Source organism: Erithacus rubecula (assembly GCF_903797595.1).
Source record: "Erithacus rubecula genome assembly, chromosome: 20".
Taxonomy (NCBI): domain Eukaryota; kingdom Metazoa; phylum Chordata; class Aves; order Passeriformes; family Muscicapidae; genus Erithacus; species Erithacus rubecula.
The window spans coordinates 9,674,680-9,700,613 of NC_136672.1; the positions used below are offsets into that span (position 1 = coordinate 9,674,680).

A 25,934-nucleotide genomic window follows, 5' to 3' on the forward strand; every position below is an offset into this window, starting at 1 on the left:
TGAGGAGAGAGCAGCTCCTTCAGGTTTCAGAGAGAGAAATGAAGCACAAATCCACCTCATCCCATCCCTTGGCCTGTGGTTGAAACTTCTTCAGCTTTTCAACATCTCTTGCATATTGAATTCTTTTTGTGGCTTAATGAGGGGTCAGAAAGCAGATTTTCATACCCACTTTTCCACATCATTGGTGCTTACATGAACACCTGTTCCCTGTCCCTGTCCCAGAGGAGATTTAGGCACCTTTACCAAAATGTTACCAAGGCACACAACCCAACCACGGGGGCAGAACTGGGGAGAGAACTCAGCCACCAAACCTCTGCCACCAGCATCCCCTCCCTGTCACCTGCAGGATTTAACTCCAACATCCACTGCCTGGTTCCACACTGGGACTGCCCAAATTTCAAGGATTTCACCCATTTGGAGCCCGTGGGAGGAAGGTGGTGGTGCAGGAATTGCTGTGGAGATGCCACATGGGGGGGACACGTGGGGATGTGGCCACAAGATCCAGAAGTGGATCTTGAGGGATGGGATTTGTGTTCTCTTTGAGGGCTCTCCATCATTTCCAGCTGGAATGATTTCCATTTCAGCTGGAGTGGAGCCAGAAGGAGCCTGGGTGCAGCTCTCATTGAGAATAGACTTTGTTATCTCTGTGTGTTTGAATTTTCCAGCTCAGCTCTGGGCAGGGAGCCCCAGGCTGTGCTGCTGGCTGTTGTTTAGTCTGGGCTGGGCAGAGTTTGGCTGCAGGGACATCAGGAATGCTCCCAGCCTTCCTCCTCCTGCTCTCACACTGAGCTGGGATGTCCCCACGTCAGGGATCCCTCAGGGCAGAGACTGGGCAGGATTAAAGGCTTTAAACCTTGAGCACTGTGACAGGACTGAGGGACAAATCCATCCCCAGCCCTCAGATGGTTTGTGTAACAACCAGAAGAACTTGAAATTACAATTAATGAACTTGTGAGATTATTTGTAATATCTGTTCATAATTTTTTTTTCACTTCTTTTGTCATTTTTGGTCATTCTAAAATATTTTTAAATACAAAGTTGCTACACCCACAGCAGCAGCTGCTCCAGGTGACCCTGCTCTGCCCTGGGTGCTCTCAGCAGCTTTGAGATATCTCAGTGTTTGTGTCCAGGAGGGTTAATGAGTGAATTTCTCAGAGATTTGGGCATTTCCAGGTGTCCTGCAAGGCTTAAAGTTCTCTCAAACCCACCCTTGTTGCTGCAATGTGGGCTGGGCATCTCCAGCATGGCTGGGACACAAAAGAAATAATAAATAATCTCAATTTCTTGGTTTTGCCAGAACCATCTGAGTTGGGAGTTAAAGCCATGGGTTCTCTCCCTCTGCAAAGTGGCACTTCAGGATCAGGCCAGACATTGGTTGTGGAGCCTTGGGAGCTGCCAAAATTCACTTTTCCTGCAGGGAATCCCACCAAACCTTCCCATTTCTCCCTCATTTTAGGGATGGGAGTTTGTTCACACAGAGAGTACAGCTGATAGAGAAAACCAGATCATTTAGCTTTCAAAACCTTCCAAGAAATCAGACAAAAAAAAAAAAGAAAAAAAATCCTTGGGAGAGACAGGAATTGTAAATGAGCCACTTTTATCTCCTAAAAAAAAAGGGAGAAAAAGTCATTTCCCTCCTGTGAAATTTTACCAGCAAGTTCTGTGCCTAAGAGTGTTGTTTGAAAGGAAATGGTGCTACATGGCAATTGAGCACATTTTTAATAATAAATTGTGGTGAAGACAGAAGTAGTTAATATCCTTTGAAGGAAACAGGAGCTTTTTGTGGCAAGGAACCATTTATTTTGGATTATATCATAAAAGCTTTTTGACTGCAGTGAAAAGTCTGGGGAATGGGATTTTCCTTCAGAAGTCAAAGTTTATTTTCTGTTACAGCCCATGTGGGCAGCAAATTCCTCTGTCTTCCCTTCCTTTGTTATTCTCTGTTCTTTTCACTGTGAAATGTTGAAGTTTCCTTTTTCAAATTTCGAAATTGAAAAATTTCAGTGGGGAAAAATGATGGGAAAAAGTTAACGAGCCCCTTGGAAATGTCCTTTTCTCTCCCCCCTCAGGAATTGGGTTTCAGACCTTCACAGGGAAGCATTTAATGTGTTTTCATGCAGTCAGGGTTCCTTTTTCCTGCTGCAGTTTTGCTCTGGGGGTTGGTTGGTTGCAGGAGCACGGCAGGTTCAAGTGATGCTGCAGCCAAGTGCTGGCACTGGAACCAGAAAATCAGAAAATCAGGGAATCATTAAGGGTGGAAAAGCTCTCCAAGCTCATTGAATCCAAACCTTAACCCAGCACTTCCAAGCCCACCCTGTGTCCCCACAGCTTTGAACCCTTCAGGTGTGGTGATCCCTGGGCTGCCTCTTCCAATTCCTGGCCACCCTCTTGGTGAGGAAATTCCTCATTTCTGATCTAAACCTCCCTGAGGCTGTTTCATCCTGAGGAGGAACTGCTGCTTTGAGCAGTGCCCTGGCAAAAAAAGGCTTTTTAAAGGTGGCACCTTCTTCAGCACCAGCTGGTTTAATTTTTACTGTGAGCCATTCTATTTGCTGAAATAAAGTAGATTTAAGCTTCTGCTTAATATCACAGATACTCTGCAAGTTTTGCTTATCACAAGTGATGTCTCTCAGCATCACTCCAAACCAGGATTGGGTTTTTTTTCCCCCTCAATTATTCTTAAAACTTGGCTTTTGAGTCAAGTGCTTGTGGATGTCTCCCTGTGCCAGATTGCAGGGAGAGCTCTGAAATGATCTTTAGCTCGAAGGCTCAGGGACCAGCAAGGCTCCAGGGGTTGTTTACACAGAAAATTCCTGGTTTTTTGGGTGCTGGGGAGCAGATGTACAATCCCATCTGCTGAGCCACCAGCAGAACTGCAGAAGGAGCCACATTTAGATTTTGTGCTGTGTGTGGTGATTTACTGGGGCTTTCCTTATTGCAAATCCCCAGGGATTGCAGAACAGACACAAACCCTCTGCACTGGTGCTGTGAACTTGGGATTTTGGAGTGTGTGGAGCCTGTGGGGATACCTGGTACCTGTGCTGGGCACTCCTTTATTGAATCACCTGCTTTTCTCAGATTTGCCATCTCCCAAAGCTCAGTTTCTCTGTCAGCAGGGGCTGAGAGGAGCCCTTGGCTTTGCACTTGCCACAAGTGACCAGCCAATAAACACACACCGTGGTTTTTTGTCCAGGAAACAAAGCTAAAAATAGCAATGATTTATAAAAACTCTGTGGAAAATACTGGTTTTTACAGGTACCATCCAATTTTGTGTGCTGTTAAGCTGCCCCCACATTTGGAGCTCCTGTGCAGATGATTTTAAGGTGGTGCCATCTCCCCAAGCCAACACTTGCTCTGGCAAACTGAGGGATTTTATTTTGACAGCAAGACATTTGCTTGGCAGTTCCTATTGAACAGAGCTGATCTGGAGGCTTCCAATCATTCTTTTTCTTTTAAAAAAAAGCCTTTTAAGTATGTTTGTGTTTGGGGAGAAAGTCATGTGTGAGCTGGGCTGTTGAATTCTGGAGCTGGGGATTGGGGTGAAGGGGGATGCTGGTTCCTGCCACGCTCAGGATTGCTGGTGCTTTCTGCAAACCCCTGGCACACATTGGCCCCAGAGGCTTGGAGAGATGAGTGCTTTGCATGTTGGAACAAAAGGAGCTCAGAAATTTGGCCTGATCCAGTTAAAAGCTATGAAATCAGCTGATTTCAGCCCAGGATTCATTAAACAGTCAGCACATCCCCCCTGAGCACCTTTGGGTGCTGCAGGTGCAAGTCCTGGCCATGGCAATTCCCATTTCCCATCTCTCCTCCCAGTGCCATCACAAAATCCAGGTCTAATTCAAGCTACTGTTGTTGCTTTCTGCTTTCTTGAAAAGAAAACCCCAAAGAACATTAAATTCTGCCTGTGCCTTGGCAGCTCGAGCACGCAGACAGATTGTGCTTCAAAAAAATGGCAGAGTTTCAAAATATTGTGTTCTGTGAAGAAGAGACAAGGAAAATAAACTCCCCAAAGTGCAGCTTTTATTTCCCCAGGAGGAAAGGATTTAATGTTTATTTGGGTTTGGCATTTTGCTCCCTGGTTCTGCTGACACCACTCGTGAACCAAGATAAAATTCAACACTGCACAACCTGTCCTGGGTCCAGTTCAAATCAGCTTCATTTCCCAGTAGGTTCATTTTGTCCCTCCCAGAGCAGGTTCCTGAGCCTCAGGGACAGCACATGGGCTGGTGCAAGCAAAGCCATGAAAGACAAAAATGGAAAAAAGGGAATAACAGAGCAAATTTGTGCCTGTTTGGTGTTTGATTTTTGGTTGTGTGACTGCAGCAGAGTGGGGCTGGGATTTGTCAGGAGTGTTAACAGGGACAGTTCAGCCCTAAAAGAAGCAGCTCCTCCACAGGCAATGTGGTTGGGTTTTGGTGTCTTCTTCTCCACGTGCAAAATCAGTGTGAAGATGCTTTTCCTGTCTCATTTTCTTGAGGATGCAGACAGAGGTCTCTGGGGTGGCAGAAGTGCCAGAGGAGCTGGATTTTGTGTTTTTGAGATTGTTTTTTTTTGTATAAGGAGCAGCTCTCCCCATTTCACAGCTCTGAGGTGCTCTTGGCACAGCTTGGGCACATCCAGCCTTGCTCCTCACTGCTGCCTTCTGGCTGCAGCTGCAAAACTGGGAGGAAAAGGGTCAAAGAGCAGCTCTGCTCACTCTAGGAATTCCTCCTCTGGTTTTTAAAATCCATTTTGCTTCCTTACACACCAGCTTTGACTTTTGGGGGAACTCAGAGCTGTTCTTTGTGCTCTCTCTGACCTTGCTGCTTTTGTTTTGCTTTTCCTGTGCGAGCTTGGGAGCTCCTGGGAGCAGAGAATTGGCTTTTTTCTTTTTTTTTTTCCCCCAATTTTTCTTCCCTATGTACATTCCCAGCTCTGTTGGTTTCTAATCCCAGCAGTGAGTGTGCACAGGGGTTTCCAATAAATGCTGTTCCCACGAGGTGTCAGCTGGGTTCTTGCATTCCTGCCCCATCCTGGAATGAAGAGACAGTATAATCCCAGTTTTACAGCAAACAAGGAAAAAAATACTAAAAAAAAACCCATTAAAAATCACTAAAAGTGAAAAAAAAAACCCAAAACCATAAAACATCCAAAACAAGACTCCAAACCCAAACAAACAAATCTTTAAAAAAACTCCAACAACAACAACCAAACAACCCAAAACCCTAAAAGAAATTGCTAATCTGAATTGATTAATTGATTCATAAAGGTAATTTTCCATTCTGGGTGCCTGTCCTTTATTCCAGCACCCCTCTGTCCCTGGGATGCACAGGCATCTACTGATGTATAAAAGAAAAAACAAATTCAGATGTGTATAGGTGAAGTTTGAGAGAAAGGGTTGGGAATAGAGGATAAAACTCATGCTTAAAATAAAGAGTAACTGATAGAAATTGTTAGATACAAAATGCTGAGTGCCTCAATTAGATACTTGTGCCTTTTTGGGGGGGATGGAGCAGGGATTTCATTGCCCAGCCAAGCAGCCAGATGTTTACCTTGGGGTTTGGTGACATGGCTGATGTTTCCAGGGTGTTTTCTCCATGAATTTGAACCCCTGTGCTGAAATGGGGCTGGATCTGTGCAGTCATTAAAAAAAAAATTCTTGTGTTTCTCAGCTCTGGCTCTTGTGGCTGCTGGTTTGGACCCCCTTTCCAGCAGAGCTCAGATCTTGAGCTGCATCCAGCTCAGAAAAGCTTGGCTGGTCAGTGTGAATAGAAACAAATGGCTTTGAAGCCTGCAAACTTGAATTCTGCTTTATTTTTGCTGGGTTTGCATAACTTTAATGATCAGGAGATGAAACATGCAGTTAAACAGAATCAGAATCTGCCACTTTCAGATGCAATTTTAAGAAGATGTTTCATCCTGCCAGGGTTTGAAGTTATGTGTCTGGAATGGTTTTAAATCTGAGAGATGTTTGAAGGGATCCTGTGTGGGTAGGAGGAGAAATACCTTTCCCTTTGCATGTTCTCATGGCCTGCCTTTGCCAGGGCTCTTGCCTGGTTTCTGGACCAAGTTGGCAGCCAGGTTTAAATGAAACCTTGCTGAACAAAAGCACTTTATGTTTGAACTCTGTGCCCTGAGTCTGCCCCACCAGCCTGGCTGGGCATCTCTGTTAAATAAAATCAACAAATATAGACAAGCTGTGTTTTGCAAATTAACCCTGAACAAATCATAACAACAACAAACAACCTTTCTTTAACTCTGCCTCTTGTTTCACAGGCAAGAAGAGAAACCCTGGGCTGAAAATTCCTAAAGAAGCATTTGAGCAACCACAGACAAGCTCCACGTAAGTCTGCAAACTCTGGGGCAGAATGAGGGGCAGAGCATGGAGCCCTGCTGCTTCCTTCTGGAATTAAATGGTTTTTAAAGTCCCTCCCAACCCAACCATGGTGGGATTCTGTGATAATTTCACAACCTTTGCATTTCCCAGGAGGATCTCAGCCCATCAGCCTTTACCCCTCCCTGTCTCATGTGCAGCTTAATGATGCAGGAAAAGGTGTGAAAATAGAGTGGGCCACCAGTTTGAGTAACAGACATAAAAACTCAGCCCTTTCCTGCCTGCTCAGCCTTGCAGAAGGAATCCCTCTGTTTTTAAGGCACTTTGTGCAACCCCAGGCTGCTTGGCTTTCTTTGCTTCTGTGAGGATTGAGTGTTTTTAACCTGTTAACCTGTGCTGTGTGACTGAGGTGATGATTTATAGCAGGTTTACATGTTCCTGCCCATTTAATCCATTTTTCCTACAGGCTGGCAGAGATTTGGAGCTTTCCACCTGCCTTGATTTCCCAGTGAATCCCCCTGGGTTCCTGCAGGGGCAGGCTGAGTGTGAGAAATGCCAGTTCCAAATACCTGAGCCCTTTTTGGGGTGACTTTGTGGATCCTGCAGAGCTCAGGGCTGCTGCCCTGAAGGTGTCAGGGGTTGGATTTACTCACTGAGGGAAAATTGATCTTTGTAGAGAATATTTCAAACTGTTTCCCTTTTTCTTTCATGCAGGCCACCCAGGGATCTGGACTCCAAAGCCTGCATCTCTATTGGTGAGGAGGTAAGGCTGGGAGAGATCTGACTGGGATTGCTTCACTTCACCCCCCCAAAAAGGGCAGATCATCCAATACCATTATTATTATTATTATTATCCAATATCATTATTATTATTATAAATAATACAGCCCATTTTACCTGAAACAGAAAGCAGCTGGAGGAATAAAAGCTGAGAAGATCCAGCCTGGGAGCTGTTGAGCTCTGGGGGTTTGTGAGCCACATCCAGCCATAAATGTGGGGGTGTTTGTGCTCCTGCAGCCAGGGCTGGGACCCCAGGGTGACCCTGTGGCCAGCTGGAGCTGCACTGCCCTGCTGGACATGCCCCCTTTGCCTCCCATGACTCCCTTCATATTTTCCACCATGGAAATTCCTTCCTTGCTGCACTAAGGTGCAGCTAATCCCCTGGAAATAACCATTTTAAAGCAAGGGGGTTGCTAACTGAGTTGTTTTACTCTCCTCTGCAGTTCCTTTGCTGATTTAAAACCTTCCCCCAGAATATTTTTCTTTGCTAATACTGAAGGTCATCTCCTCAGGAGCTGAACTCAGGGTAGATATTCCTGCTCTGGAAGCAAATCCTTCTTGACAGCATGGAAACCAGTCCACCTGGGTGAAAAAAAAATAGATTCAGAAGGAAAATCAGTAGGGTTAGATTGATATTAGGAGGGAATTGTGGGTGGTGGGCAAGGTGGGCAGTGCCCCTGGCCAGGCTGGACAGGGTTGGAGCAGCCTGGGACAGAGGAAGGTGTCCCTGCCATGGCAGGGGTGGGATGAGAAGATCTTTAAGGTCCCTCCCAGCCAAACCATTCCATGCTGGCAGCTCAGAGGGCTCAGTGAGCCATGGTTCCATGGCTCTGGAGTGTGGGTGGCTGTCAGCCAGAGCATCCCATGGCAGGAATGGTCCTGCAGTGCCTGTGACAGTGACACATCCCCTGAGAGCTCTGTGATCATCACTGCTCAGCTCCAGGGCTGGGGAGGGGCTGCACTGTGGGCACACAGAGCAAAGCCCAGGGTTGCACTGATGCCTTTTGTCCCCAGAACTTTGAGGTGAAGGCAGATGACCTGGAGCCCATCTCGGAGCTGGGCAGGGGCGCCTACGGGGTGGTGGAGAAGATGCGGCACATGCCCAGCGGGCAGATCATGGCAGTGAAGGTGGGTCAGCTGGGCCATCCTCCCTCCCTCACATCCCAGTTTCCTCATGGAATCCCCCTGGGGCTATGAGTTATTCAACCAAGAAAAGGGAGGGGCGTGTTTTAAAATTGTTCAATTTTTCAATTGCAGTTTTTTTGAATTTTTCGATGGTTCGATTTCAGTTTTTTTCAATTTTTCAGTGTTTTCAATTCCAGCATTGAAATGCATCACTCACATTATTCTCCTTTTTCCACAATATTCCTGTTTGCCTAGGATTCAATATACCATCATTTTTTCTGCCTTTTTCCACAATATTCCTGTCTGCCTAGGATTCAATGTACCATCATTTTTTCTGCCTTTATCCACAGTATTCCTGTTTGCCTAGAAATCAATATACCTTCATTTTTATTGCCTTTTTCCACAATATTCCTGTTTGCCTAGTATTCAATATACAATCATTTTTTTCTGCCACTTTCCCTCCTTTCCCTTTAAACTCTGCTGCTGGTTTGAGGAGAACACTCACATGTGTATATATGCACACTCCACATACAAATAAATTCACATTTTTTTGACTCCTGTAGCCCCTCACATTACAAATTATAAAGAAGAAAAATTACAAAGAATTATAAAGAAGAATAAAGAATTATAAATTATAAATTATAAAGAAGAATAAATCTAGTTGCACAAGAGACTCTTCTTCATCTGGGACTTTTTCAGTCTCCTTGGAACAGGAAGTTTTTGTTGGGATTTTCACATTTTGCCTGCCACAGTGGGATCTTGACTCATGGCAGGCTTGGAGATACTATCATGAAAAGTTTTCATAACAACAGCTTAGACTCATAAATTTGGAGATTAGGGAAATGGTCATGGGAAAAATTGTAGTTTGGGAAGGACCAGTTTTTGCTTGGCTGAATTTTAGTTTCCTTTCAGAGTAAAAGATCTGGGAGCTCTGAGGAAACTCTCTGGTGCAAGGCTGGAGCCCTCTCTAGTGCCCAGAACCTGCTGATGGCCACTGGATCCAAAATTCCCAGCTTTCCACCAGCCTGGAATTTGATTTTCTGCTCCTTGCTGGTGTCTGTAGACAGGCTGGGTAGAGTTAAAGTAATAAATCAGGGATTTATTAAAACCCTTCCAAGGATTCACCTGGGGCAGTGCCAGAGCCCCAGATGGACTCAGAGTCAGGAGTTTCACCCTTGGATCAGTTTGGCTCCATTTCCATCTTGGGCTTCCCTGTCCCATCCCAGCTCCAGGCTCTGCACTCCCACCCTCCCAGATTCTCTCCTCCATTCTCTCTGGTTGCACTTTTTGGGGCTGGACAAGGATTGTTGTGTGTGCTGAGCTGGGAGGAGAACTTGGGACACTGTGTGTGGAGCTCAGAGTTATATCCTAGTGCAGGGCAGGGAATGGGGAATACAAAAACTAAAACTTAAGGCATCAACTCTCCTCTCCCAAGCCGCTTCTTTCTTCTGGCTCTTGCATCAAGTGGTGTTTGCAGGCAAGAGCCAAACCAGCAGTGGTGGGGAGACCCTTGGGTGCTCCTGCAGTGGGTGCTGGGCTGGGGATGTGCCTGTGACAAGGGTGGTGGCAGCAGGGTGGCAGGAGGGTGGCAGGCCCTGGGGCAGCCCCACTGAGCTGCTGTGCCTTGCAGAGGATCCGAGCCACGGTGAACAGCCAGGAGCAGAAGAGGCTGCTGATGGACCTGGATATCTCCATGAGGACAGTGGATTGTCCCTTCACTGTCACCTTTTATGGGGCACTCTTCAGAGAGGTGAGGCTGTGTGGGGCTGAATTCCCACTCCTGCACTTCCTCCAGCTGCCAGGGGTTTAATCTCCACCTGCACATGGAGATTTGCTCAGTCCTGGCCTGAGGATGTGTCACTTGCTGTGGCTGTGAGTGTGGGACAGCCACCAGCTCACAGCCTGGTCCCACAGCATTAAAATTGCCCTGGCTTGGTTTCATCCATGTGGAAAGCTCTGAAAAGCAGGATTTATTAAAGAGCTTTAAGCACAGCTCTGCAGAGCTGAACTTTTCCTGGCTGGGCATTGGGAGCCTCAATTCCTGATAACTTTCTGGGCTCCTAAATCACAGGGGCTCTGCTTTGGGAAGAGTACACCCTAAATGGTTAGGGAATGTGAGCAGCACTGAATTCCAGAGCAGGGGAAAGAAAGCCCAGGACAGCTTTGCTGAATGGGTTTAAAAAAAAAAAAAAAGGAAGGGAAGGGAAGGGAAGGGAAGGGAAGGGAAGGGAAGGGAAGGGAAGGGAAGGGAAGGGAAGGGAAGGGAAGGGAAGGGAAGGGAAGGGAAGGGAAGGGAAGGGAAGGGAAGGGAAGGGAAGGGAAGGGAAGGGAAGGTGCTTTGTTCCAATTAGTGCTTGCTTTACTCTGCAGGGGGATGTGTGGATTTGCATGGAGCTGATGGATACCTCACTGGACAAATTCTACAAACATGTCATTGACAAAGGCCTGACGATTCCCGAGGACATCCTGGGGAAAATTGCAGTCTCTGTGAGTGGCAGAGGGAGGGGAGGGAAAGGGATTTCTCCTGTATGCCAAATCCTACCTGACCCAAACTCCCTGCTGCATGTGCACCAGGAAGAGGCTGATCCATGTGCCCAGCTATTCCCACAGCTGGCCTCACATGTCAGGGCTGAAGTGATGTTTATAAGCCATGAGTGAGCCCATCCATACACATGGTGGAGAGATGGCCCAGGGTGAGATGTGGGGAGGCTCCTGCAGCTCTTCTCCTTTCTCATCAGGGAGCCCCCAGGAAGATCCCTGGGTACCCACCAACACCCCAGGCTGCTGGCAGAGTGCAGGACTCCTGGGGAATGTGGTTTTCCTGCCCTCCAGGCAGGTTGGGGGTGAAGCCAGCTGTCATTTCCTCCTTCTCATGGTGCTGCCAGCTGTAGTTGACTCTGGGTTTGTTGTTTCAGATTGTGAAAGCACTAGAACATCTCCACAGTAAGCTCTCCGTGATCCACAGAGGTGAGTGCCAGGCACACACTGCCCTGCTCTCAGCCTGGCAAGATAAAATGAGATAAAGTGAGATAAAGTGAGCCTTTGACAGCAGAAATACTCCCCAGCAGCTCATGACTTGTAGCAAAACCCAAGCTGAGGAGATGGCTGCTGTTTGCTCCTTAAAATCTGCAAAGGGCTGCCAGGGGAAGGGCTTTTTCCCTGGGCTTGGTTCCCCTAAACCCATGCTCTGCTTCATCTCCTGGGTGAAATTCAGCCAGACTTTTCCCCCTGACTTGGAAAGCTTTGGAGCAGGCTTTGCCCAGCTTTGTCCCCAGCTCCATTCCATGGCTCTGTGCTGATGTGCAGTGAGAGGGATCTCCCTGCCAGCCTCATCCTGCTGCACTGCCCCAGCCATCCTCACCCCTTCCAGGACCTTCCCTGAGCACCAGTGCAGCAGAGCAGTCTGACACTTAAACCAGCCTCAAATGAAATCATAAATCCCTTCCTTAAACTCTTCTGACGTTTTTCCCTCTGGAGCATCTCAAAGCTGCTGTGAGCACACTCAGAAACAAATTTGCAGTTGCTGCTTGACACTTTTATTTTTAAAGGGTCATTTTCAATTTGTCATGAGGAGGAAAGAGCCCTCCCTGGAGTGTGAGAGTGCCTGGGAAGCAGCAGAGTTCAGCTGGAGCAGGCAGTGGCACTGGCTGGATTCTTCCTTTGGGGTTGAGTTTCTGTATCATTTACAGAAGATGGAAAGCTCTTTCTTCCTGGCTGCTGGGTTTCTTTGTGCACTTGTTTGATTTCCACTGAAAACTGTCTTATTTCAGTGTAGTAACAGATGGGTGAGGATTTTGGATACCTGAGGCTTTAGATTGCAGAATGCTGATTAGAGAGCAGATGTTAACGAGCTGTAAACACACAGTTGTAATAGGCAGCACTCAAACACAGCTTGTGGCATCCTTCAAAGGGTGTTTCTATTGAATTCTTTATCATGTGGAGACAGAGGAGGATCTTCAGAAGTGACCTGGGAAGGGATTGTTCCCTTTGGAGCATCCCAGGGAAAGCAGGGTCAGCTGTGCTGAAATTCCATTTGGGATTATCCCCACAGAGCCACTGCAGGAGAACACCTCCCTGCTCTCCTGGGCATCATCCCTGGCATCTCTGGGTGCCTTAATCTCCCTTTCTGCTGGGGATTGTAGCTGCCCTCACAAGCCTGGTGAACACTCCAGGGATTTGTGAAGCCATGATGGGAAGGGATAAATCTGGCAGTGATGGATGGATGGATGGATGGATGGATGGATGGATGGATGGATGGATGGATGGATGGATGGATGGATGGATGGATAGATGAGACTCTGGCCTGACTCCAGTGGGGTGTGGAGCTCCCACTCTCCTGCTGCTGCTCATGCTGCACCTGGGCTTTGTATCTCTAGTGGTTTTGGTTTGTTAATTTGAGATTTTTCAGCTAATGTACCAATTTATGTGGTGGATTTTAGTGTTGGCTAAATTGCTAGTGTATTTATTAGAATTATTTGTTTAATTTTTTTTTGTTGTGAGATAGATTAGGAGGAAGGCAAAGTAGGTTCAAACTTTAAAGGGTGTAAATAAAACCTTTATTAACAGAGCTAAAAGAATAATAAGAATCAGAATAAAACTTCTAGTACACTTTTCCTCTCTCCTATATCCTTTCTTCTTTCTCACTGATAATGTATAGAAACAATTTAGTTGATTACTTTTAGAACAGTCTTTCTTTAGTTTACTTAGGGAGAGGAGTTTCTTTTGTAATGCTATGGAGACTTTTTTATAAGAAAATAATTCTTTTGTGGCTTTTAATTTTTACAAATAGCAGCTGCTTGGAATTAAATAATTGTGAGGACCATCTCTTCTATTAGCTTATTAGCAGATAATAAGGATGGACATGAAACATGCCTATCTCTTTCATCAGCTTATTAGCATTCTTATTTTTAAACAGTGAGTTTTGTCAGGCATAAAGGAAGCTGTTAGCAGCTTCTCTAAGAACATGACTTCCTTGGCTGGGCTCCTTCCCTCCTCACCAAAACTCAATTAATACAAAACCAGCACAGTGTCCTTGCAATCAGAGGCTGTGTCTGAACCTTTGATCCTTGTCTCAGTTTGCTGCTCTCTCCTTCCCCTGCAGCCCTTTCACCCTTTCCTGCCCCACATTCTTCCCCCATGGGAAGGAAAAGAACCCCCATGGGAAGGAAAAGAACCCCCATGGGTTTTTCCCATGCCAGAGCTCTGCAGACACCCCATGGGATCACCCCCAGCCCTGCAGAGCTGCTCCCTGCCAGCTCCCCATTCCCTGAGCTGTGGGATGTGATGGGTGTCAGGAAAATTAATCCACAAACACCAGAGGTTTCTGTCCAAAAAGGAGACAGAGGAGTCCTGTAACTTTATTTGAATAAGTGAGAGGCCATGGGGCATTCCCCTGGGGTCTTCCTGAGGATGCAGCCTCCTTTTTATCCCAATTTCCCTCTCTCTTTCCCTGGGAGGAACAAACTTCCCAGAATGCCTGATACCTAAGATTCCCCTCTAATGTACAACCCTCCCTTTTAATTTTTAATTCTTATGGAATTAATTGTTTATCCCCATTGTTTCTTTCATCTCTCAGTATCCAACTTCATTTATCAGCAAACCTGTGGGAGCCCTGTGGTACCCCTGGCCTCCTTGGGAGTCTCAAAGCCCCCCTGGTGAAGGTCTCAAAGACCCCTGAGAGAGACCCTGGTGTCTCAGGTGCTGAATTCCAACCCCTGGGGGAAATTACAAATCCAGAGGGAATGGAAACAAGCCACCAAAATTAGTAAAGTGTAAATTAGACCTTTAGAACATAGATAAATAGACTTTTTGGAATGTTTATGATAAAGGACACATGGCCAAGATGGAGAATTTGGGGGGTAGACACCTTTTCCTCCTTCTTCTCCCTGTCATCCATATTGGGTGACATGTTGGCACTTTTAGATTGGATGGGGTCAGGGCTGGACCATTTAATAAAATTGTATTGTATTGGGAAAATTTTGTAAACATGTAACACGTAATACAAACTATCTAAGATCAGCCCTGCCTTCACCAGGCAGATTCCACCATGGATGCCAGGCTGAGCAGACCCTGCTGGCCAGGCAAAAAGTCCCTGAGATAAGAAACAATAAACAATCCTTGGAACAAGAGAAAACCATCTCCAGCAATCTCTCTTTGGCTGCTTCAGAGAGAACCAGGGTTTGAACCACCTCATGTCCCTCTGGGGTGATCTCAGGGCAAAGGAGAAACCTCAGACTGGGACATTTGGCATCCCTGGGTGGGCAGGGACATGTGGTGTCCCTGGGTGGGCAGTGACAACCTACAGTTTGTTTGTAAAGGCAAATACCTTTTTTTTTTCCCCCCATTCATCCTTCTCATTGTTTCTTTTATCTCTTAGTGGTAGTTTTATCTACCAGCAGATCCACAGCTTGTTTGTAAACACAAATCCCTCATTTGTCTCCTGTGCAGAGCTGCCTCCTGCTGCCCTAAACCAGAGAGGGGGGTGGTGAGTGCAGGGACAGTGGCAGGACACACCTGGGGCTGTCACCTGAACACAGCCAGCAGATTTTTGGCACTCCTGGAGCTCTGCTTGGTTGCTCCCTGCTGCTGGGACCCTCTGTGTCTGCTTGTGGCTTGTCCCAGCCCCCCAGCCCTGACAGTGACTGTGCTCTGTGTTCCTTCTTGCAGATGTAAAGCCCTCTAACGTGTTGATCAATACACAGGGGCAGGTGAAAATGTGTGATTTTGGCATTAGCGGGTACCTGGTGGACTCTGTTGCTAAAACCATGGATGCAGGATGCAAACCCTACATGGCTGTAAGTGGAGAAGCTGCCAAAGGAATGTGAGCCCCAGGGGAAGGATCAACCCCCAGCATCTATCCTGGGGATTGGTTTGGGAAGGTGCAGCCCTGGAGTTGAGGGATACATCCCCTTGGGAGGGGAGCAGATCTCATGGCTCAGATCACATCTCCTGGGCATGGATTCTGCTGTGACTTTGGGGGAGCCTCTGCCTGTTTGTCATTTGTTCCATGGGGACAGCTTAGCATGGGGAGGAAAAACTCCCCAGGGACTGCATCCCTCTGGCTGCTCCTGGAGCTGCACAGGCAGGATTCACCCTTTGTGGAGCAGCTGAACAGGGTGAAAACAGTCCTGGAGAGCTGAGGCTGTCAGTGCCAGCTGTGCCAGAGCAGCTCCACCAGCCTGTTTGTGGTGACCCATTTCACTGGTGAGGATGGGGAACCAGCACAGCCAGGAGGGTGGGGTGGGGGTGTGGGAGACCCCCCCAGGGTGTGGGCAGGGCTCTGGGGCTGGCCCTGCTCCTCACCCACCTGTGTCTGTGTTGGCAGCCCGAGAGAATTAACCCGGAGCTGAACCAGAAGGGATACAGCGTCAAATCCGACATCTGGAGCCTGGGCATCACCATGGTACGGCCACCTGGGGGTCTGGGGGGGCTCGTGGAGTCATTTCCCTCCCCTCAGCAGGGAGAGCTCAGCAGTGTGCAGGGAGGAGGATGGAGCTGCTGGGCTGTGGAGGCAGCAGCTGCCGGGAGATGGCAGCATGGGCTAAGGCACAGGAGGTGCAGCAGCTCGGCTGCCAGCACAGGAATCCTGCCAGCACTCAGCAGTCTCCCCCTTTGGGAGAGCAGGGGTGGCTCCCACGCAGTGTTTTGGGGGAATCCATCTGCTCCCCAGGTGGTTTCACAGCACATTTTCCCTGTGCAGGGTGGTTTTAATCCCAGCTTTCCCAGGAGATGTGACATGGGGGTGACAGTGACAGGCCTGGGTCTCCTCCAGCTGCTCCTGTTTGCTGGGGGAGGATCAGCAATGTGTTATGGCCAGGTGGGGTGAGGAAATCACAGAATCCCAGATTGGTTTGGGTTGGAAGGAAGCTACAAGATCATCTCATTCCACCCCTGCTGTGTGCAGGGACACCTCCCACTGACCCAGGGTGTTCAGAGCCACATCCAGCCTGGCCTTGGGCACTGCCAGGGCTACCCACCCTCCCAGGAAAGAATTCCCTCCTAATACCTAATCTGTATTTATCCTCTTTTAGTCCAACACCAATCTCCCTTGTTTTATCACTGTTTGCCCATGCCAGCTTCCCTCTCCCTCCTTTTTGGAAGCCCCTTTAGATACTGCAAAGGATCCCTTTGGAACATTCCCAGCTCCCGTTCGCACGGACCCCGTGCAAACCACAGCCTGGCTGTGCCCTGGGCCATCCCCAGGCTGTGGGGTGGGGTGGGCAGGCTGGGGGGTGCCTGGGCAGTGCTGAGGGCAGGCTGTGTCCCCAGATCGAGCTGGCCATCCTGCGCTTTCCCTACGACTCGTGGGGCACGCCCTTCCAGCAGCTCAAGCAGGTGGTGGAGGAGCCGTCGCCGCAGCTGCCGCCAGACACCTTCTCCGCCCAGTTCGTCGATTTTACCTCGCAATGGTAACAAATCCCCTCCTGTCCTCGCTCACCCTGGCCCTGGTCAGCTTCTCCTTGCTGGTGCCTGGCTCCACAGGCAGCTCTCAAGCTCCACTTTTGGGCAGAGCATTCCCTCTGTGCTCTCTCGGAGCACCAGCAGCGCTGTGGGGTCTGCCTGAGGATCAGCTGGGCTGCTTTGAGGGGACACACAGGATTTAGGAGGATTTAGGAGGCTGTTTGCCCTGCTTGTCCCCATACCAGCAGCACTGGGGTGCTGTGAGCAGGTGCAGCCAGGCAGTTCCTGTCCCTGAGTCTGGAAGGGCAGCAGGGAATGGAAGGCTGCATCCTCTCTTGGGGGACACGGCTCTGAGGGCAGGTTTTTCCCCATGGTGGCCCCCTCTGGCTGGTGTCTGTCCTTCTCCTGAGGCCCAGGAGCTGGAAGCAGCAGGAGCATTTGGCTGTGCTGTAGGAAAAGGGCTGGAGCAGCCTCAGCCCTGCTCTGTGTGCAGGCTGCCCTGTGGCAGGGTTGGATTTTCCAGTGCCACCCACCCGCCTGCTGAGTTGGCAAGTGGCCACTGGCTCTGCCTGGTGGCCACAAAGGACAGCAGATCCACAAAGAGAGAAATGTGAGACTGTTCCCGAGCTGCCAGCTCTCTCCCATGACTCAGGAAGGGATTATCAGCTGCTCCTGCCTGGGCACTCTCAGTACCCATGCTTGGATTCTTCACAGTCTTGCTCAAACATGTTTTCATGTCCTTCTGGTCCAGCTGCTCAGCTCCTGACCCACTCTGGGGAATACCTGCCATGCCCTGGGCCTGGGAGAGGTGGAGCTGCCCTGGAAAAACCCTCTCACAAGATGCCCCCCGTTCTTGCAAGGCCCACGTGGGGATTTTGGAGCAGCTGCTGTTGCTGCAAGCAGTGCTGCTGGCTCTGTTTCCCACCTTGTGCCAGGCAGGCTGTTCCTCTCACAGGGATTTGCTCTCCCAAGCCTTGTGCCTTGCAGCTCAGGCTGTGGCTGCTTTAGGAGTTACAGCCACAGCACGTGGTGGTTCCTGTCTTTGCAAATCCTGCAGGGTCACTGAAGGTCCCTCACTGCCAGAGAATGGTGAACTTTGCACCAGTTTTGTGCAAAGGACTTGGAATGGTGAACTTTGCACCAGTTTTGTGTTATTGGGGTCTGGGAATTCTTCTGACACCAAACCAGTCCCAGCCACTCTGTATTAAGCCTGGCTTAGGGTTGTGTTTATCCCTCTGCTGCCTGGGGCAGTGAAGGCTGATCACCTCTAGGCACTGCAGGAAAGTTCCTGGGATATCTGACTCAGGATCACCTCCCAATATAACTCCTCATTCCTGAAAATTTACATTGATTTCAGTAACTTACCACCAGATTTCCTGCTGTTAGTAACCTGGGGATGAATTGGTTTTGTAGAAGGTCTAAATTAAGAGAATGACACCAAATCTGGCCACAGCTAACCTTCAAATTCACCTTGCCATGGTGGCTGGGGCTGCTGCTGGGCTGGGAGGATGTGACACATCCCGTGCCTTGGGCTGGCCATAGTGGCACGTACGGGGCCAGGTTCCTCTGTTCATTCACAACATGACACTGAACACGAGCCCTGTACACACAGCAAGCAGGAAATATCTATTCAGTGTGTGTCCTCTGCTTCCTCTGGGCCCCAGCAAATCCCAGCAGAGGTTCTCACTTTTGTTTTGCTCAGTGTGACACCTTTTCCCCGCCACCGCCGCGTACGTGTGTGAAGATCTTTTCAAGTTGCTCCAAGTGTCTTTCCCCTAAATACACTGCCAGGAAGTGAGTAGAGATTACGTCCTGTCTTTTAAAAGCTATTTTCTGCTGGAGGGAAACCAAAATAACTTCCAGCTACAACCCTCCAGGGCCATCTGTTGTAGGAGAGGAGAAAAAAGGATGTCCCATGGAAGCGTCCCCGCTGATAACAGCACGGTGATAAACAAACAGTTGTACACGTGCTCACTCACTGCTCCCAGGCACAGCCTGGAGCCTGAATCCTCTCCCTGATCACCCAAACTCCCTGTTGGACCTGGCCCCCAGCAACAGGCAGGGTTTGCTGTGCTGTTTTGGTGGCTCCAGATCTCTTGGTGGACACTGAGCTCTTGTTGGCTGTCGCTGTCCTCAAGACCTAAATTGTTTCTTCAGCTTGGTTGAGTAGCTGAACTTACTCTGCTTACTCTTACTTTTGTCCTGGTACAATTTTATGGCCTTACTTAAATTGCAGAATGTAAACTCTAATTTTTTTCTTTTTTTTCCCCCCCCCAATTAAAGCTTGAAGAAGAATTCCAAAGAACGGCCAACATACCCAGAGCTTATGGTGAGTGTGGCTGCATCCAGCAGTGTGTTCAGAGCTGAAATGGGTCACACTGAGCTGCTGGAGACAGAGATTCCACTAGTGATGGTGTTTTTGGGATGCTTTGCATCTCTTTTTTCATACCAGATGGGAGAATTGTGACACTTCAGAGTGCTGGGAGTGTGGCTGCAAGTCAGAGATGCTCTTTGAAATCTCAGCCAGGTGCTTTTCCAGTCAGATCAAGGGAGAAAATACATGTTAAAACAGGTAATGGACAAGAATGAGGCTGTGAAGGATCAGGTAGTGAGGCTCAAATCCTCCTCTGGGGTTTGTGTGATCAATTCAAACACCTCAGTGTGCCACAGATGCTGCTCAAGAGCTGCAGGAGCCCAGTGGCCACCTGGGCTTTGCTGCCCTGGTGCCTTGGAGAGGAGGATTTTTGGGCAGAGAAATTCCTGGATGTTGGGGACAGACACTAATAATTCCAGTTATTGATTTCCATCTGCTGCTACTGGGAGGGATAACTGAGGAATATCTAGGGAGGAAAATGCCAATAAATGATGGTGACAGGAGAAGTGCAGGGCACTGCTCTGTGCCCAGCCAGAGCTCTGGGCTGCAGCTGGCAAGAACAGATTTTTCTGCTTGGGCTCCACAGTTTCATGGCCTCTCCCTCTCTCTCCTGACTTTCTGGTATTGCTGCTGGTGCTACTAAAAGCTGGCAAAAAGCAGCAGAGCTTGGGAAGTTGGTGTTCCACTCCTGCAGACATGTAATCCTTTTTTGCTCTCACACAATTCACAGCTTTCTAAAGGCAGAAAGGTGTTATTTGTTATTTCTGAAAATCCTGACTCTGCATCCTCACCCCTGTCCAGTCTCAGTGTCAAAACCACCTGGATTAAGGGTGGAAACTGCTGCAGGATTTCTTTAGGCACTGGTGTTCCCTACCCCACAATTTTTGGGATACACATTCTGCCACCAGAGGGTCAGACCCATCACCACCTCACACCTTCCATCACAGGTGAGAGGTGCCAGGTTTAAGGTGATTTTTACCTGCAAGTCATGCTGGAAATCCATGACCCAGAGCTGTAAGCAATGAATAATTCCATGACATTTGGAATTAAACTATAAATAGATGTGATTGACACACAGCTTGCCCCTAGACTGGTTTCAAACAAAGAGAGGCCTGAGATTTATGGCTTTTTAAAAAAAACTTTTTTTTTTTTTTTTTTTTGGGGGGGGTTATATTATTGAATAAATCCATCTGTATATTTTAAGCAAATTTCTGAACTTTGCCAAATGGCCTTTTATCAAAAAAGGTTCAGTGAAGCAGCTCTGTCTGCTGCAGCATTAATACCCATTGGCAAGGGAGTGCATTTCTATTGAATTAGCTTCTTGGATCACCCCTGCAGAGTATCTCAGTGCTGTGGTATTTTATGGCTGACATGGATGTTGTGAGGTCCTGTGGTTGAGGGTTGCTGTTTTGTTGGGGTTTTTTCCTCTCTCTTATGACATTAAGTTGTGGTGCTGGATTGGACTTGTCATTCAGACCAAGACTGCTGCCTTGCTTTTCCTGTGGAATTGAGGTTTCTCATGGAAAATATGACTCTGTGCTATCTTGAGCATCAGGAAAGCTGATAGGGGGTGCTTAATTTCATTTAAAAACCCACTTCCCCAGGTGAAGTGGAGCATGAAACTGCTGCAGGAGTGGTGGTCTGCACATCCCTCCTGGCAGGGGCTCTGTGCCAGCCCAGCCTTGCAGAGGGTTTGGCCTCCCTGGGCACAGGGGAGGCATTGCTGCCACCCCTGGCACATTTTGGGCTGTTTCCAGCCTGTGGTGTGGGGTGTGAAAGCAGGGACAAGAATGAGACACTGGGGTCACCTCAGAGTTTTCCAGGACACTTCAATTGCTGTGACTGTCTGACCTAGGGAGACCTTCAGTTTTGCCTGGATCTCTGCCTCAGCCCATTCCAGCCCTGTTTCCCACATAATTGTGCTTCCTCTTCCTTACTGGTGTGTCTTTGGATCATTTCCCAGCCACTCAGAGCTGCCTTGTCTTATTCCCTGGGTGACTTTCCACTCAAACCCACCCTGAAAAATCTCTTTTCTTTGCTCTTCTCCTCCCTGCACTGCCATTGAAGATCATTGAAACAGCCACTGCTCAGGGACTGAGGTGAGGGGCAGCTTGGAAAAACCCTGGAAACCCCAAATTGGTTTTAAAAATCTGATTTGAAAGCAGAGGCTTGGAAATCAAACCCTTGTGCAGAGCAGAGATCCCTGTGAGCCCTGCAAAGCCCTGTCTCCTTTTAGTTCTCTCTGACATTCTCCATACAGATAAATCCAATTATCTGCCAGGACAGTGGGTGTCAAGCAGGGTTTTGGGGGTTTCCAGGTGGGATCTCAGCTTGGTGTGTTGCTGAACCAACCCAGCTGAATTGCTGGTCTTGGTGGAGAGGGTTTTTTGTTGCTGTCAGGGGGTTGGCTGTGTTTTTCCTCCTTGCCTGTATTTTTCTCTTGGTGCTGCAGTGTTGGCAGGGGTTTCTGGCAGGGTTTCTGTCTCCCCACGTGGGTCAGGATGAAGTGGTCAAACACACAAGTGGGGATGGTTTTCCAGGATGGTTGGGCTGAAGGAGCCACTCCTGCTGTTCAGGGAAGAGCTGAGACTCAGGAGTCACCAGAGGGTAAATACACAGACAAAGCAGGGGAAAAGCTCTGCAGTCAGAGCTGTCCCTGCTGCAGCTGGAGCTGTGACCATGCTCTGGGGGTTTTGGGTTTTTTCTACACCTTCCCCTTGCCTCCAGATCTGCCCAGCTCAGCCCTCCCAGCCAGGACAGGGTTTAGGGAGAATCCAGGAGAACACCACAATTTCATGGAGCAGCCCCTGTGCTCCTGACTTGCCTCAGCTGTAAAAACCCAATATTATGATGCTAAGGAGAAAACCTCCCTCACTGTCTAGAGGAATTGTCTGCAAAGCTTTTTGCTCAGGGTGGTGAATAATAAACTTAGCTGTTTTTTTTATTCTCTCTTTGCTTTCCCAGCAACATCCTTTCTTCACCCTGCACGAATCCAAAGAGACAGACGTGGCCTCTTTTGTCAAGCTCATCCTGGGAGACTGAGAACTGGACTTGTGAAAGAATTGCCCTTCTGTGGACTGGTGGGTGCAGGGGAGGGGCACGTGGCAGGACTTGTCATGGAAGCACCAACAGAAAGTCACCGTGGGTTTTTTGTTTTGTTTTGTTTTTATTCTGAGAAACCCCCGCCTCGCCCGAGTTTTTTTAAAGGGTTCTTTGGTATCCATAGTGACATAGAACGAGCTGGTTAGTGGAATGAATTTTAATAAGGTTTGGTAACCTTGAAACAAAAAAACAAAACAACAACAAAAAAAAAAAAACTTTTTTGAAAGAGTGATTTACATATTTAATGACAGTCGAAGTTCCTCTTCCTAACTCGCTCCTCATCCCCCTTCCCTTCCCCTTGAACCAGAATTTGCTTTGTCATGGTAATAGGTGCTATGGTAGTCATGAAGTTGTATGTAGATTTATATTTTGTCCCTTCCATTATTTTAATATTTATGTTAAGTGCTTGATGGAATAGATTTCTGTTTTATATGAGGATGAGTGCGTGGTGATGATGATGATGATGATGATGCAAAAGGAGGCCACAGCAAGCAGCACTTGTAGGGCTTTGCTGGGGAAAAGGTGTCTGAGGAGAGGAGAGAGGAGAGCAGAAGTGGAATATATTTAATGTGCATCATAAAAGGAATTGATAAGCAAGACTTGCAGCTCAGCTGCTCGAGCTGGGTCAAGGGGAGGTCCCAGTGTCCCCTGTGGTCCCTCTTGTCTGGACACCTTGCTCTGAGTCTGGGCCAGCCCTGTCCCACAGCCCTGCTCTGCTGGAGGAGGTGGGAATTGCTGGGAACACGTCTGGGACAGGAGGCCCAGAGGGCAGGGGGGGTCAGAGAAGTTGCACAAGGAGGAGGAGGAGGAGGGTGCCCTGGTCAGTGCCCCAGCCCAGCAGCACTGCAGTGCCCGAGGCTCCCTTGGGCTGGGGATGAGCTGCTCTGGGCTCTGGGGAGTTCCTCTCTCCTCCTCAGGATGGGGCAGGATCACAGCTGACAGCCATGGACAATGGGCTGGTTGAGTGCTGCTTTGCAGGGCTGGTGGCACTGCACTGGCAGCAGTCCCTCTGTGCTTGCCTGCAGAGTGTGGCAGTGCCAGCACTGCCAGGAGCCTGTGCTGGGCTGTGCTGGGCTGTGCTGGGCTGTGTCCTGCCCCAGGTGGGTGCTGAGGCACCCAGGAGCCTGTGCTGGGGCTGTGCTGGGCTGTGTCCTGCCCCAGGTGGGTGCTGAGGCACCCAGGAGCTCTGCCTGGGCTGCAGGTGGGAGCTGCAGCCTGGAAAACCACAGAGGGACAGCACAGCCCACCCTGCCCAGGAGCTCCTTGCTGCAGGCTGGGTCCAGGGGCAGGAGGAGGGGGCTGGTGAGGTGGGAGAGGAGATGAGATGGTTCTGTCACTGTCAGGGGGGCACTGTGAGTGTTGCTGAGCCCTGCTGGCTCCATTTTAATGCTGGTTTGAGCCACACCTGCCCAGCTGCCTGGCCTGGCCATGAGCTGCTCTGCTTTTCCTGTGGCTGCTTCCCCCAGCCCTGCAGTGGGGCCTGCCTGTGCATTCTGGGGAGCTGCACAAGTGCCTGGTGCCCTGCATGTGCTTCCATCCCCACCCTGCTTGGCACAGCCCCCCAGAGCCAGAAACCCCAGAGACACCCCTGCTCTGCAGAGCTGCACCTGTGCAGGGTGTCACTGAACCTGTGCAGGGTGTCACTGAACCTGTGCAGGGTGTCACAGCCTGTGCAGGGTGTCACTGAACCTGTGCAGGGTGTTACTGAACCTATGCAGGGTGTGACTGAACCTGTGCAGGGTGTCACAGCCTGTGCAGGGTGTCACAAGCTGTGCAGATGTCACTGAACCTATGCAGGGTGTCACTGAACCTGTGCAGGGTGTCACAGCCTGTGCAGGGTGTCACTGAACCTGTGCAGGGTGTTACTGAACCTGTGCAGGGTGTCACAGCCTGTGCAGAGTGTCACAACCTGTGCAAGGTGTCACTGAACCTGTGCAGAGTGTCACTGAACCTGTGCAGATGTCACAAGCTGTGCAGATGTCCCTGCCCCCTGCTCAGCCAGGTGAGCAGCTCCAGACTCTGCTGGTGCAGGTGGGAGCAGTCAGTGGTTTTTGGGAAGCTGTCCCTGGGAGGGCTGGTGGGGAGGGCAGTGTTCAGAGCAGGGCTGGATGTGCCAACCCTTGCAAGAGGTGCACAAAGACACCACCAGTGCCTGGGCTGCCACTGCCACTGCCAGCACAGGGCTGGCAGAGAGCTGGGGCTGGCAGTGACACACACAGGGGAGCATTTCTTGGGGTCTGTCACTGCCTGTGCCCTCAGCTGCAGAGCAGGTCACAGAGGGCTTGCAGCAATCAGGTGAGATTCACAGCTTGTGCAGGCTCCCCTTGCTCAGCCCTTGGGAGGGAGCAGCTCCAAGCCCTGCTCCCTGCCCAGGGGAACCTTTCAGGTTACATTTTGTGGTGGGTGAAACACCAGGATGTTTTATTTCACAGTGTAATTTTAAGAGGCCTCTCATGGCTCATGATCTGCCCTCTCATATTCCATGGTGTGTGTGTGTGTGTGTTTTCTCTCTCTCACTTTCTCAGAGTCACAGAGCTGTTTTGATTGATTGTCCTCAGCTGCAGCTGAAAGTCCAGCCAGCCAGTTTATAGACTCGGTTCCAGCATCAATTCTCACTTTGAAAAACATGACATTTAAAACCACCCTTTGGTTTTCCTACATATGGATCTGATGCTTTTGTTAAAGATTGTTTTTGCTGCTTTTCCCCTGCAATATAAGTCTCATTTGGACACTGCATCTCCTTGACCTCAGAGCACCTTCATTTCAGTGCCATTGTAATTGACAGGTTGAATTTATGAGATACTGTCAAAGCTCAGTATTAATAGCAGATATTAATGTCACCAGCGTTTTCCAATAGAGAATTAATGGCAGTGTTGTCTGCAGCTAGTAACCCTCTGAAAGGATTCCTCTGTGCCTCCACACAGGGCTTGCTCTTATGCTTTCTGCTCTAATCCCTTTGTCTTAATGACATTACAATAGGGCATGCAGCAAATCCCTTCCCTTCCCTGCTCCATCCCCATGACTTTGTTCCCTTTGAAGTGGTTTGTGTCAGCCCAGAGTAGGTGTGGAGCTGTCTGAGCAGGAGGATGGCAGGTGCTGTGGGAGATGCCCAGTGCTGTCCCTGCATCCCTCGTGGGCACAGAGCTTGTCCTGCCCAGGAATTCCTTAGAGAGAAGCCTGAGCTTGGTGGTTTCAGCTCAGGGAGGAGAGCCAGGGACTCCTGTGTGCCTCAGAGCCCTGCTGGGCTGCAGGAGGAGTCAGGCTCTTCCTTCTGCTGCTGAACTGGGAAGATGAGAAGCCTTTGGTTGCTGCTCAGATCTTTGCTTGGCCACAACACGAGCACAGGGACAGACACAGGTTCTGGGATATGAAACCTTTCCTGACAGCCCTAGGGGTGCCTTTCCTGAGGCTTAGGGGTGTCCTTCACAAATGTTTTGTTGTTCACACATCACAGGGCTTGGGATTCTTAGAGAAGCAGGTCTCAAATGCCAAAAACTTGAAAGAACCCCAAACCCAGGGAGCAGAGAGAGCTGCTGGGAGCTGGAGCAGCTGTGGGTGGGTTTGCAGGGCAGGGGGAGCCTCTCCAATCTGCCACAGCTGATCAGGAGGCACAGCCCATCCCCAGGGATCCCCAGGTGTGATGTCCATCCTCTTCCCCCACCACCCAGCTCCTGGTGTCTCTGCAATCCCCAGCATGCTGGAGCCTTGCCCTTGCTGGAGCTCTGAAGTGTCACTGGCAGGAAAGGAGTTTTCTGGGTCCCCAAGAACCCTGTGGACCCTTAAAATCTGAAAGAGGAGTTGGGAGAGCATTTTCTGGTTTCTGTTTTTAAACAGCAG

At 49.2% G+C, this 25,934-nt stretch overlaps 1 protein-coding gene across 2 annotated transcripts in view; it reads left to right on the forward strand.

Annotated features, from left to right (window-relative positions):
• Positions 1-22,532, forward strand: part of MAP2K6 (mitogen-activated protein kinase kinase 6) — a 38,152-nt gene extending 15,620 nt beyond the window's left edge. Inside the window, exons 2-12 of one of the 2 annotated variants that reach the window (XM_079323787.1) lie at positions 6,259-6,325; positions 7,031-7,079; positions 8,111-8,224; positions 9,852-9,971; positions 10,592-10,708; positions 11,137-11,188; positions 14,888-15,015; positions 15,546-15,623; positions 16,490-16,629; positions 18,905-18,950; positions 21,960-22,134. In XM_079323787.1, the coding sequence (XP_079179913.1) occupies positions 6,259-6,325; positions 7,031-7,079; positions 8,111-8,224; positions 9,852-9,971; positions 10,592-10,708; positions 11,137-11,188; positions 14,888-15,015; positions 15,546-15,623; positions 16,490-16,629; positions 18,905-18,950; positions 21,960-22,037 (989 nt within the window). In that variant the 3' untranslated portion in view covers positions 22,038-22,134. Of the gene's footprint in view, positions 1-6,258; positions 6,326-7,030; positions 7,080-8,110; positions 8,225-9,851; positions 9,972-10,591; positions 10,709-11,136; positions 11,189-14,887; positions 15,016-15,545; positions 15,624-16,489; positions 16,630-18,904; positions 18,951-21,959 lie in introns of both variants that reach the window. The other variant, XM_079323786.1, reaches the window with a different exon arrangement.
• The last annotated feature ends 3,402 nt before the right edge of the window (positions 22,533-25,934 follow it).